This window comes from Mauremys mutica, chromosome 1 (assembly GCF_020497125.1).
Source record: "Mauremys mutica isolate MM-2020 ecotype Southern chromosome 1, ASM2049712v1, whole genome shotgun sequence".
NCBI lineage: Eukaryota > Metazoa > Chordata > Testudines > Geoemydidae > Mauremys > Mauremys mutica.
Window position 1 is genome coordinate 43,150,028 of NC_059072.1, and position 14,203 is coordinate 43,164,230.

The window sequence follows — 14,203 nt, forward strand, 5'->3', positions numbered from 1 at the left end:
GGGCACATTTCTAGCCTTGGGTTTACTGGTGAACACCATTCTTATCTTCCTAGTGGTAGTAAAGACACTAAAACAATAAAGAGAAAGATTTATTTTTAACTTGGCTTGACTAATCAGTCTGTTGCAAAGGCTAAAGGTGATAGTTTAGAGAAATATTAATCAGCGTCAACTATTTATAGGACATCTGATTTTTTTTGATAGTTTCAACCAGAAAACTGTGCCATCAGCTCTCAGCAATGAAAATTTTCAGTCAGCTTTGGATCTACCGAAGGTTCCTACTGATTCTCTTCACTCCATTGCTTTTACTTCCACTGCCTCTCATCATTCGAACCAAAGTAAGTGAACTGATGTTCTAGGCAATTATTATATACTGTATGTCTGTGAGTTTCCCACATCCTTTCAGAATGGCTAGAGTCTCAGATATGTTTGCATCAGGGATTATTTTCATCACATTGCAGTGTTTTTACAGAAATATATAATGTAAGTTTAATGTAAACAGCAAAGTGACAATTATTTTGGAAACAGTTTATATCTATTTTCTCAAGCTGAGCTGGCTAAGAGATTTCTCACTAACACTGGGAACTGGACATCCAAATCACATTGCCTGTGCTGAAAATCCCACCCTGTTTGGTTTGTTTTAATTTTGGACACAATGAAGCTGCTCAATCTATTTGCAGTATATTTTACAGTATAGATGAACTAAAAAGGAAATATGGGGTTTTGCCCTTTATTTTGTTTCTTCCTGATGTACAAAGGAGTTCTCTGTGTTTCATTTTTTTTAAAAGGAAGGTTCTGCATCTTCTTTACCTTAGAAATATCAGGAATATCAATTTTCTTGTCTAACCCGGCGGTCTCTTTGGAAGACTGGAGAACTGGAGTAGGAGCTGTTGCATTCCTTATTTGAATAGGATGGACTGGTGAAAAATTGTTTCACTGGCCTGTCCCAAAACATTAAGTACAGATCTGAGCTATTCCACAAAATCTGCAGCAGACCACATTCCCTAGTCCCTCCTTGCTGCACTCATGGGCCTAAGCCCAGGTTCCTGCAGCCCAAAGCAGAGATGAAGAGGTTTGCTACAGAGCAAGTGCTACCGCTCCACTTGACAGGCTTCATTGGCTCATATGTGTAGAAAGAAGAAAAGAGAAGAATTTGATCTTAGACCTAGGCAGGCTGGACATGTCTTCCTGTAAAAGTGGAATTCCTTATGTTTGTCCATTGCTCTAGTTACATTTAACCAACTTTTCCCTTCAATTGGTATCTTTTCCCCTGCTCTGCACTTGTTCTCAAGTGTGTCTGCCTGAATCTTTCAGATGAAATTTGCGACAACTATTTTTAAAGGGAAAAAAATGCTTTGTGTAATCTAACAGCGAAAGCCAAATTTACACTTAAGAAAATGTCCAATTGTTGCACATAAGATCAGTGCTTTAGATTACAGTCTTTGCATTTACTGAGCATCTAACACCCAACTGAATTTGTCCCTCTGTGGAAAACAATAACATGTTTATTATTTGTGAAATGTGGCCATTCTTGTGTAATCAAGACATTTGTTAGAAGTCAATAATATTAATGAAAAGATTTTTCCCTGAGCAGTAAAGTGATCTGAATTTTATGGGTATGCTAAATGTATTCTTAATCAGTCCATCTGTCACTAATCAAAGCAGGAATGTATTGATCTGAATTGTTTCTTGACCTCCATCAAAGCAGCATGTTCTAGGAAGGAAAGTATGTCTTTCGAGGTTCAAAATGTATTAACTGAGACACTGCTTTAAAAATGCAAGAGACAGCAATAGAGAAATGGAAACATGGGGCCAACTTCTCTGCTGGTATAAGCTGGCACAGATCCAGTTACTTCAATGGAGCAGCACTCATTTGCACAAGCAGAGAATTTGGCCCATGGCCCAAACCACTGGATCCAATTCAAGCCAACAACTTTGGGTTAAATTAAGAATCTCTGTTTGAACATGTCAGTATTAAAAGTGAGATTTAAAGGGTCAAAGGTACAAGCAGAAAAGGGGGCCCTAAACCTTCCATGCTTTTGCACACTTGCCCAGAGGCCAGTGGCAATGTGTCCGGGGAATGCAGAGAGTCCAGGTGGGTAGCATTGCCAGCCAGAGGCACTGGAACTAGGGGGGCTGAAGATACGGCAGCACTCGAATGCATGTCTTCCTTCACATACGGGGTTTACAGTTTTGTTCAATGTCTTTTAGCATCCTCATTATAAAAAATCTTCCAGAGTCTCCGCTGCCAGCAGTGTTGCTATGCAAGAGGGATGAGGAGGGGGCGGGTGTGTCCAGAGTAGTATATTCCCTCTCCACCACCCGGCTGAGCTGGCCATTTGCTGTCGGGACTTAAAGCTCCTAATGGTAGTTGGAATGATAGCAATTTGCTAGCAACCATTTTTAAAGTTTAAAAAAAAACACCACACCATGTTTCAGCTAATCTTAACTGCAAGAGCTGAGATTTATATTAAAGAAAACATCTAACTGTTGCGTCATCACTGCTGATGCTAATGGGCATCCTTCCTGACAGGCTGTTTTAGGAAGCCAAAGTCTGCCCGGACATGCACACTCAGTCAGCTTTCCTCCTCTGACAGAGGGCTCACTGCTAGGAATGGAGCACACTGGTAGGGCAGTGTGATGAAGCTTGCAGTGCTGCTGCCCGTACTGTACCTATATGGTGGGTTAAAAGGAGGGCTTCAAGCAATCCAGAACACTTTTATTTTTAAGTTTTGTTTATGGCATAAGCTTCCCTTTTCTCCCAGAATGAGTTAGTTGCAGGAGGTAGGGGGAGAAGGTTAAAAATTTCAAGCAATAAAGCGGATATATGAATGCACTTAATCAATTTCATTCATTTAAAAGCTCTGGAATTAAGAGATGTATAATATGGTCTGGGACACAGAGAACTGATTCTTATAAATATGCTGGGGTTTTTTAATAGTTTCTTATAAGAAGGCATCTCTGTAATGTATTTGGAAAATGAATATATGAAAGAGCTAATCAAGAGTCTATGGCTACTGTAGTTTTACCATAACACAAAAAGCTATATTACAAGAACATTTTTAAGACTGCAAAGTCGCGCACTCAGAAGGTAGAAAATGACAGAATTAAGATTGCCCATTCAACCTTAATGGGCCCCCCTTGTGTGTATGCATTATGATATAGATTTTACATGATCACATATTATTTTTTCCTTAGGACCCCTCCTCAATCAGTGGAAGGTGCTCACTAAGTGAGCAGGTTTCAATGGTTTGTTTTCTTCTCATTGTTCAAAGCCTTATTTACTGCACTCAATACAAATCCTGCTCTGAAGACAGAGTTATTAGTTTCCTCATGGACTTTTCTGTAGTCTCATCACTGTGGAATGTTCAACGTGCAGCTCTTATCTACTTCAGTCAAAGCTGTGAATGCTGAGAACTTATGCAAATTAGACCCCTGGATCTCAAGTCAGGTATCCAGAAAATGAGGAACACGCAATTAGTGACCACCTGTGAAAAGTTTGGTTTAAGTGACTTGCCCAGCATCACTTACAAATTCTGTGGCAGAGGAAAGGATAGACTCCAGTTCTCCAGGGCAGAATTCCACTGCCTTGACCAGAAGACATTCCTTTTTCATACTTCAATCCCTGCCTCATTCACTACACACCTTCTGACTTCTGCAACCAACAAAGCAGAAGTCCTACAGACAACAGTCTCTTTCACTACGCTTCCCCAATTCATCCTCAGAGCAGTTCTATCCTGTACACTAAAAGAGCCGGGGGTCCTAGGAAAAATATGTGATCCTGTCATTTAAAACTGTATCATAATGCATATGCACAAGAGGAGGGGGCAAATTAAGGTTGCATGGGCAACCTTAATTTTGACATTTCCTAACTTCTGAATACTTGAACTTTGCATTTTTAATAATGTTCTTTTAATATAGTTTTTTGTGTGCAATTTCCTAGGTTTCTAAAAAAGCAAACTGAAAAAACAAACAAACAGAAATTTCATTATGTGGCATTATGTTGACACCCACATGGGTCATCAGCAGTGTTGGAACCTTTAGATCCACCACTCAGATCTCTGCCACTTGAACTAACTGAGGAAAAAAAGGTTACCAGAATTTATTAACATTGGCAAAACAATGTATTTTCACCAGCATTATTCTTGTAAACAGCTAAACTGCTTTGGCTGCAACTATTCAAGAAAGATCAAATGGAAAATGACCTAGCATTATCCTAGAATGGAAAATTTCAGTGATTAAAGTTTGGCACAGTAATAAGCAACTGAACACAAGGTCTTATAATGGGAAATGTTGAGCAACCTTAATAAAAAGCGGTGATACCATCCCTGCCTACAATAAACAGACTTATCTATAGATCATTTCCTAGCCATTTATGAGTTCTTGTCAGGGATAGTGGCTTCCATATTGTGACATTGTGGTACAATGAATTCTGGAAGGCAGCCAGAATTCTCCTTGGTCAACATATACTTTTCTCAGGGCCCAGAGAATATGGCTGCGCAACAACATAAATTGATGCATAATTGTTCTTCTTTTTAAACTACCCAGGTAATTTTTCTCCAGAATCTACATTTTTCAAAAATGGCTCTATCGCCTATGATTGTGAAAACAACCTTCAACATATTACATTAATTTATGTTAAATTAATTAATATCAGAATTTGCACCATTTTACTTAAAATAACTCTTTAGAGGTGTGAACTGCCCCATTCAGGTCATGTCTTGAATTATCATCGAACAGGTGTATTTCTAGTGGGGTTCTGTAAAGATAGGTTCTTGCCCTTCTGCTAGTTAACATTTTTATCAGTGACCTGGAAGAAAACATAAAATCATCACTGATAAAGTTTGCAGATTACATTAAAAATTGGGGAAGTGGCAAATAATGAAGAGGACAGGTCATTGATGTAGAGCGACCTGCATCATTTAGTAAAAGTGGACAAAACCAAACAATACGTATTTTCATGTGGCTAGATGTAAATGTATCTATCGAGGAACAAAGAATGTAGGCCATACTTACAAGATGAGGGACTCTATCCTGGGAAGCAGTGACTCTGAAAAAGATTTGGGGGTCGCAGTGGATAATAAGCTGAACATGAGCTCCCACTGTGACACTGTGGCGAAAAGGCCTAATGAAATCCTGGGATGCATAAGCAATGGATTCTCAATTAGGAGTAGAGAGGTTATTTTACCTCCATATTTGGCACTGGTGCGACCGCTGCTGGAATACTGTGTCCAATTCTGGTGCTCACAATTCAAGAATGATGTTGATAAATTGGAGAGGGTTTAGAGAAGAGCCATTAGAACGATTAAAGGATTAGAAAACATGCCTTATAGTGATGGGCTTAAAGAGTTCAATCTATACAGTGTAACAAAGAGAGAGATGAGAAGTCACTTGATTACTGTCTATAAGTACCTGTATGAGGAATAAATATTTAATAATGGGCTCTTCAATCTAGCAGAGAAAGGTATGACATGATCCAATGGCTGAAAGTTGAAGCTAGACAAATTCAGACTAGAAATAAGGTGTACATTTTTAACTGTGAAAGTAATTAATCATTGGAACAATTTACCAAGGGTCATGGTGGATCCTCCGTTACTGGCAATTTTTAAATCAGGACTGGATGTTTTCCTAAAAAATATGCACCAGGAATTTTTTCAGGGAAGTGCTATGGCCTGTGTTATACAGGAGGTCAGACTAGATAATCATTTCTGGGCTTGGAATTTATGAATCTATGAAGTCTCAACTCTGAAGTCTCATGATAAGTTAAATATTGGTAATGCTTTCACTGCTGATCCTTTTAGCAGAAAAATCCACCTGGTCCCTCTGTATTGGATGAAGTAAGGTGTAGTTTTGTTGGGGTGACGAATGAAAAATTCAATCCTGCATCCACTCCCAAATTTAGGCCCCTATTCAGCAAGGTACTTAAGAGTATGCGTAACTTTAAACTCGTGCATAGTTCCATTGATTGCAATAAGTTAATTTAAGCATGCACTCAATTATCTTACTGAATCAGGATTTTAAAGAGCAGATGCACCCACTTGCCCATATCAAAGGCTTCAGTTGCTTTGCAGTTACAAAAACAAAACCTTCCCACATCTCCCTGAGTGTCAGAAGCCTCAGCTATCACCTCTCCAGCTGTTAAAACCCCTAAATTCCCACTAGCACTTTTGATAATGCTGCCATGCATTTTTTCAATACAAAAATCTGCAGGATGCAGATACATGCCTAGGATTACCTTCAGCCAATTATTATTACCCCATAGTGTTTGGCATAACTTTACAAGATGTTAATTTCTTAATATTTTTCTTTCTGCCTGCTAACAGACTAAAAAGCAAACTGTTCTTGTGTGCAAGACTGAAGTTCAGAGCAAATGCTAAATCACTGCACTTGTTGAACATATGAGAATTTTAGGACAAAATCCTGTCCTTATCTGAGGGAGCTGAGGTGAGGAAGCAGAGCACTGTTGATCATAATACATCCAATACAAAAGCTACAAAAGCAGTTCCTGGGCAGGATTGCTCAGTGCCCCCTTCTGCTGCTGCCATCATCGTCCTCTGGGCACCAGGGCCTACCCCTGCTTGTCTAACTCACTCAAGTGAGTACTCTGGAACTTCACTTCACGGATACTACTTATGTAAGGGGAGTTAGCCTTATGTGTTTAAGTTATGCTTTCTGTTCACTTGTTGGAATTATGCTGTAAGCTCTTCAAGAAAGGGACTGTGTCTTCACTACATTGGTGAAGCAGATGTACAGTTCTGGCACTGATCTGAATAATAAAATAATTATAATAATAATAATGATAAAAGAAGAATGTATTGCAATATCTGAAAGTACTTGCATGGTGTAAAGAAGACTGACCTAGTCTTGTATCCAAGTGTCGGGCCAAGTGTAGGCCAGGGTATGTAGACTCTGAGTCTGACTCTCATTTGCAGTAAGGCCCCTTTACACCACTCTGGCTGTGTAAATAGAATCTAAAGTGGGGAGTAAATATAACGAGTCATAATATTTGTATAGCAGTGGCAGAACTTCCGACTATCCCGCTTTGACCCCCCCCCCCAGACTCTCTGAAGTGGAACATTCCTGTAATCAGAGCCACCCAAGATGGTGGGGGAATGGGGCAATTTGCTCTGGGACCCTCTGTGACATTCTATATCTTTGGGGAGCGTCCTAGAACCCCCATATTCCTCTTTTTTATATAATCATGATCTTACATATAAAGCATGCCTTGTAAGGTATCAGGAGGAAGGTTATGATCTGCTGAACATCATTTCTCTATCCGTATATGTATATCATTAGTGCATATGAAGTTATGAGAAATGTGTTTACGATGGTCACTAAAACATGCTGTAAATTGGGGAATCAGCCAGATATTACCTCCCCCGAGGCAACAGCAAGGAAAGTAGCCAACATCCGGGCAGGGTGTCAATCAACCCACCAACAACCATTGTCCAGCAAGGGAGCCTCAATGCAATGACTCACCTGCATGAGGCCACACCAGGGGAATTGCTCAATCTTTCCTGGAGACTCAGCAATGCCCCAAGACATGCCTGGACTTGTGCTCCCCAAGCACATAGAACTGAGTATATAAAAGAGACACAGTGGCCATATGCTGGGCCTTTCTCATTCACCCACCTACGTTGCAAGCAATGAGGACACTCTGAAGGCTCCAACTGAGGGGACTGGCCCAGATTTCAAGGCTGAAATCTGTATATTAAGGACTGAAATATCCAGTGGGGTGAGAAAAACTGCTTAGTCTAGTTGTTGCCCAGTCTAATCGGGTTGAGAGTTTAGACTGCGTGCTTATATTTTATTTCTTTTGGTAACTAACTCTGACTTCTTGCCTATTGCTTAATATCACTTAAAATCTACCTTTTGTAGTCAATAAACTTCTTTAACTTTTTATCTTTACCTGTAAGTTTGCCTGAAGTGTGTGGCAAATCTGCTCAGGTTTTGCAAAGGCTGGTGTATACCCACTTTCCATTGATGAAGTGGTAAACCAATTGATACATTTTTTACTGCTCATCTTGAGCAGTGCAAGACAGTATATTCCTGAGGTACAGTGCTGGGAGCTGGGGGGGATTTGGCTCTGGTTCCTTTCCCTGTGTGATTGATGAGTGGCTCTGGGAGCATTAATGCAATCTAGCTGGGGGGTGGGGACTCCACATGCTATTGTGCTGAGTGATCACAGCTCCTGGAGAGGTTTGCTACTGGTCACTAGCAAAGCATTGTGAGAGACAGCTCAGGCTGGAGAGAATTTAGGGGGCACAGTGGTCTCACAGTCCCAGGCTGCACTCCAGGGATCCCATGCCATTAAAGATGGTCCCCAAACCAAGTGGCATTGTGACCTGGCCCACAGGGTAGCAGCACCACTCAGGTTTGGCCCAGCTGCCCTTCCATCATTGTCTATGGTGAAGTAGATGGGCCAAATCTGAGTGGCGCTGCATCTTGCTTTAGCCCCTTGAAATGTTGGGAGACATACAGTAGTGACAAGGTGCCCCCCTCATGGGCCAGAGCCCCATTATGCTAGGCACAGAACAAGAAGAAACTCCCTGCCCTGGAGAGTTTTCAATCTAAGCAACAATCTACATTTACAGTCTCAGTAAATGCAATTTTACCCACTTTAAGGGACTTTGTACTTCCCGTGTAGGGCAAGGGGCCCAAGTGTAAACAAGAATCAGGCCCTCTGACGTCAATGGTTAAAGAAGTTAAATAAAATCCTGATCTGCATTGACCCAGGTCTTCAATTTCAGGCCAGGTTACCTACATTTTAGTATTATAAATAAATGTCATATAAAGATACCATATCAAGACCACAAGGGTGACCTACAAATATAGTGAAAGGTTATAGAAGGGATCATTTTTTTATTTTTTTACTTAAAATAAATGTATTATGTCATTTCAGGCCAGTAACTTCTGAGGCTTGAATGGCTTCTGGTATGCCAATTCCACATCGGCAGAACAATCACAATAAAAGCAGTGATGAGCTGCCAAAATCTTAACAACCGGTTCCCTACAAAAAGTTCTGATTTAAGGGGGGAGGAAGTGGGGGAGGGGCCGGGGCGGGGGGAGACATACTTGTGGGGCTGGAGGCCCATGCAGGGCCTGGGGAAAATTGCACACACACCCCCAGAGGCCCTGGAGCTTGCAGCCTCCCCCACCCCCCTTACCTTGCCTGCAGCTCAAAGCGGCAGGACGACTCAGGAGCTCAGCTGAGCTGCCCAGCTGGTGCCGGTGGCTGGCCACGCTGCAGCTGGGGGGAAACGGGGGAGGGGCTGGGGGAACCTCAGCCTCCCCAGCTGGGAATCCTGGGAGCAACAGGATGGTCCATCCCGCAGACCAGAGTTCTTTGCCCACCCCCTGGCCTTTTAAAAAATGGTTCTCCACGGAGGTCTAATTTTAGCAACTGGTTCTTGGGAACTGGTGGAAACTGGCTCCAGCTCACCACTGGATAAAGGTTTTTCTGGTACTTCTTCTTGGCACTGATCTGATCTCAGTAGAAAAAATGATAGCACGTAAAAGTCTAGTTCAGAAGTCACTGAGTCTCAGTGGAAAGCTCCCATTATAAAAAGGGGGGTGGGAGGTGGAATCATTCACTGAATCCTTCAGAAATAGCTACATTAAGCAAGTAAGGATTTCACTGAACCGAATAAAAGCTATATGCAATCCTGGACATTAATTTGACTTTTGGGGGCCTAAATTTTGCTGATATTAGAGAAACTACATGAGATGCTTTCATACATATTCCAGTGTAAACACCATACACAGCGAAGCAAAGGATACCATTGCTTGCTTGCTTTTCTAAACTATTAATATATTTTTACTGCAAATAAAAGGTGCTAGAGTGACGATCCTGGAGAATGAAGGTGTCTTGTTATCCATGGAACAGACACTATCAGATAGCAACCTTCTCCACAGTGCCTCACAAATCCACCTCCTCTTTTTTTCTGCAGAATTCACCAGTTGGTGGGAATCAGTCCAGTTTCTGCTCAATCTGTGAACAAAGGTGCAAATTAGTGTCAAATGTGGTAGAAGTTTTCCAATACAGACACTTCAGCTTATTTCACATAGACCAAAAACTGCCAGTAGAAGTAATAATGTTTGACCATTAGTCCCTTGGGTTGGATTTGAACCAGCCTTCCTAAGGTAAAAACTATATCTCATCATTTATCCCCAAAGCTACATCTTTAAGTATTAGCCATATATGATGATTGTAACAAGTAGTGCCATCGTCTCCATCAGGGTATCAAAGTCCATGACAGAAGCTGGCTCCTACAGCCTGAAGAGAAAAGAGCCCATAGGAAGCAAGGAGCTCCCAACCAAGATATATACATTTGCAATAATTGCCAAAGATCATGCAAATCTCAGATTGGACTATTCAGTCACATGAGACATTGCAAACCATCTACATCATAGCCTGCAATTCCCACCGTCTCTCGTAGATGAAAGGATGCCAACAATACATATGCCATTTTCCTCTCCTGACCTCGCATGGTAAGAAAGGCACTTTTTTCAAGAGCAGATGTGTAAACCAGAGCTGTGCAAAGTATGCCTAACAGAATTCCAAACACAAGGCATTTGGTTTCAGTACAAACCCAAAGCTCAGGGCAGGTTTGGCCAAAGTCTAATTTTGATAATTTCATTCTACCTACCCCAATTCCTTCTACAGCTTCATATGCTGCAGCGGTGGCTGCATTTCAGTGGTGAAGCTAAAGTGAATCCTGTGTTTCAGGATTCAGAATGAAAGATGTTGAAACTGCAAGATATAAGGACAACTGTATCAAAGCAGACTGGGTGAAATTCTTGTTCCATTGATGTCAATGGCAAAATCGAATTATCTTCAGCAGGGCCAGGATTTCACGTACTGCCTGCATAGGAGTTGTCTGGGCGATCTTAAAGATCAAAGGGATATTTTTAGTTGCTGGGGGTTATGATTTATTTTAATTCTTGGGTGAAGAGAGGTTCCTGGCATAATCTGCTTGTATAATTGTAGTTTCAAAATGTCTCATGAAGTGCCTGGAGAAAATGGCAGGCGTTTCTTTTTAATGGTAAGTCTTTATAATCAGAGAAAAATCATAAATAAAATAATGAATGCATAAAATAATATTTCATCATAATTTTTTTAATTATTTATAAGGCTATAAATCAAAGTATCTGCTTCTGATGATAATACTAAGTACAATTAAGCTTTGGGCCCTGACTCAAAACCCAATTAAGTCAGCGCGAGTCCTTCTATTGACTTCTGTGGGCTTTGCATTGGTCCCCTATACCACTGTAGGATTGTTTGCTAGGTGAATCCAATCTTATTTTTAATGATGTCTTGTGTATTCTAGGAAGCAGAATGTGCATACACGCTGTTTGTAGTTGCGATCTTTTGGCTCACAGAAGCTCTGCCACTGGGTGTTTCAGCTTTACTTCCTGCCTTAATGTTCCCAATGTTTGGTATTATGGCATCCAAGGAGGTAACCTTCCTCTTCTTCCCTATCTTCTTACGCTGCACATATTATATAGCCATAAACTGTGGAATGCCCAAAGAAAGAACTGCGTAATGCTGCAATTTCATCAGCTGTCTTTACTATGTGTTTCTGCAGCACCTATCACAATGGAGCCTCAAGCTCAGGACTACTCGCATGCTCAAAGTTAAGCACACAGCTTAAGTGTTTTTCTGGACCGAGATCTATTCAATTGGTTCCGCCTCATGCTCAGACCTGCAGCAGAAGCCAGCACAAACTATTGCAGGCATCGTCTCTGAGCCAAAGTGTCCCATCTGTGAAATGGCAATAATAACATTTATCTCCCTTTGCAAAGTGCTTTGAGATCAATAGATGAAAAAGTGCTATGGACATTCAAAGTATTATTAATGTTACACTACATTACATCAGAAATATGAAATGCTAAGGGCCCAATAAGCCTACTTTGATATCAATGGAAATTGATACCAGTTGATCTCAAACCAGAAAAACATTTAAACATGTGAATAGTCCTGAGCTCGAGGCATCATTGTGATAGGCATTGTAGGCTCATGTTCTAAATCCTTATACCTCAAAGTGTTTGCAATGGGGAGGTAGCTGGATGGATTAAAGATAAAATGGACTAATGCAGCAGGCTTTCACCTTTAGCTTAGGTCATATGTGAAATGTGCTTGATGATCTTAGATTGCTTACATCATGAACCTTATTATTGGGGCTGTCAAGTGATTAAAAAATTAATCATGATTAATTGCGTGATTAAAAAAAATAATCGTGATTAATCACACGATTAATTGCACTGGTAAACAATAATAGAATACCATTTATTTAAATGTTTTTGAATGTTTTCTACATTTTCAAATATATTGATTTCAATTACAACACAGAATACAAAGTGTACAGGGCTCACTTTATATTTATTTTTATTACAAATATTTGCACTGTAAAAAATAAAAGAAATAGTATTTTTCAATTCACCTAATACAAGTACTGTAGTGCAATCTCTTTATCATGAAAGTTGAACTTACAAATTTAGAATTATGTACAAAAAATAACTGCATTCAAATATAAAACAATGTAAAACTTTAGAGTCTACAAGTCCACTCAGTCCTACTTCTTTTTCAGCCAATCACTCAGACAAGCAAGTTTGGTTACATTTGCAGGAGATAATGCTGCCCGCTTCTTGTTTACAATGTCACTTGAAAATGAGAACAGGTCTACGCATGGCACTGTTGTAGCCAGTGTCAGAAGATATTTACGTGCCAGATGCGCTAAAGAGTCATGTGTCCCTTCATGCTTCAACCACCATTCCAGAGGCCATGCGTCCATGCTGATGACGGGTTCTGCTTGATAACAATTCAAGCAGAGCGATGCATGTTCACTTTCATTATCTGAATCAGATGCCACCAGCAGAAGTTTGATTTTCTTTTTTGGTGGTAGCCGAAGCATGAAGAGGCATACAAATGTTTAGAATATCTGGCATGTAAATGCCTTGCAATGCCAGCTACAAAAGTGCCATGTGAATGCCTGTTCTCACTTTCAGGTGACATTGTAAACAAGAAGCGGGCAGCATTATCTCCTGCCACTTGTAACTAAACTTGTTTGTCTGAGTGATTGGCTGAACAAGAGGTAGGACTGAGTGGATTTGTAGGCTCTAAAGTTTTACATTGTTTTGTTTTCAGTGCAGTTATGTAACAAAAAAAAATCTACATTTGTAAGTTATACTTTCACGATAAAGAAATTGCACTACAGTACTTGTAGGAGGTGAACTGAAAAATACTATTTCTTTTGTTTACCATTTTTACAGTGAAAATATTTGTAATAAAAAATAATATAAAATGAGCAGTGTACACTTTGTATTCTGTCTTCTACAGAAATCAATATGTTTGAAAATGTAGAAAAACATCCAAAATATTTAATACATTTCAATAGGTATTCTATTGTTTAACAGTGCAATTAATATTGGTTAATTTTTAAACTGTGATTACTTTTTTTGAGTTAATCATGTGAGTTAACTGTGATTAACTGACAGCCTTACTTATTATCCTCTTTCTTCCATTGTTTCACACCTATTTAACTCCATGTACCCAGTGATTCACATGGGTTTAAGCAATAGCACTGACCTAATTAAATGAAAATGGGACCTTTCCAGCACATATTTCAATGCATGCCTTAACTTGTTTCTGCTGAGGCTGATATTTTTTATTTGGTCATATTAAAAATGATAGGTAAAAAGCACCCATTTCATTAACAAATTGTTTTTGCTTTCAGGTGGCAGCTGCTTATTTCAAAGATTTTCATTTGCTATTAATTGGAGTAATTTGTTTGGCCACATCAATAGAAAAATGGAATTTGCACAAGAGAATTGCTTTGAAAATGGTGATGATAGTAGGTGTGAACCCTGCATGGTATGTACTAAATACTACATATGGAAAATGGTAATGCTCATGGGAAACTTGGTACTACAGAAATAATTGCCTACAGAGGGCTACTGTTTTGTTCCTTAGTAAAAATCCAAGCACCTTTTGCTGCCGAAATAAAATGAAAATATGTGAAATGCTTTGGTTGAACTATACTGGGTGAAACATTATTCTTTTGCTGAAATTCTAATTATAGGGATAGTTAGGATATGAATGAGTTCTATTTCTAATGCCTCCGATATTCACAATAACTATGTAATATTCAGAACAAATATATGTTGAATTTGTGAATATATTTAAGATTCATATTTCTTAATGATT

The 14,203-nt window shown here is 39.8% G+C and overlaps 1 protein-coding gene across 1 annotated transcript in view; it reads left to right on the forward strand.

Annotated features, from left to right (window-relative positions):
* Window positions 1–236: 236 nt before the first annotated feature.
* The window catches only part of SLC13A1 (solute carrier family 13 member 1), a 51,809-nt gene continuing 37,842 nt past the window's right edge, over window positions 237–14,203 (forward strand). Inside the window, exons 1-3 of the mRNA XM_045032784.1 lie at window positions 237–335; window positions 11,328–11,456; window positions 13,734–13,870. Of these exons, the coding sequence (XP_044888719.1) occupies window positions 237–335; window positions 11,328–11,456; window positions 13,734–13,870 (365 nt within the window). The remainder of the gene's footprint in view (window positions 336–11,327; window positions 11,457–13,733; window positions 13,871–14,203) is intronic.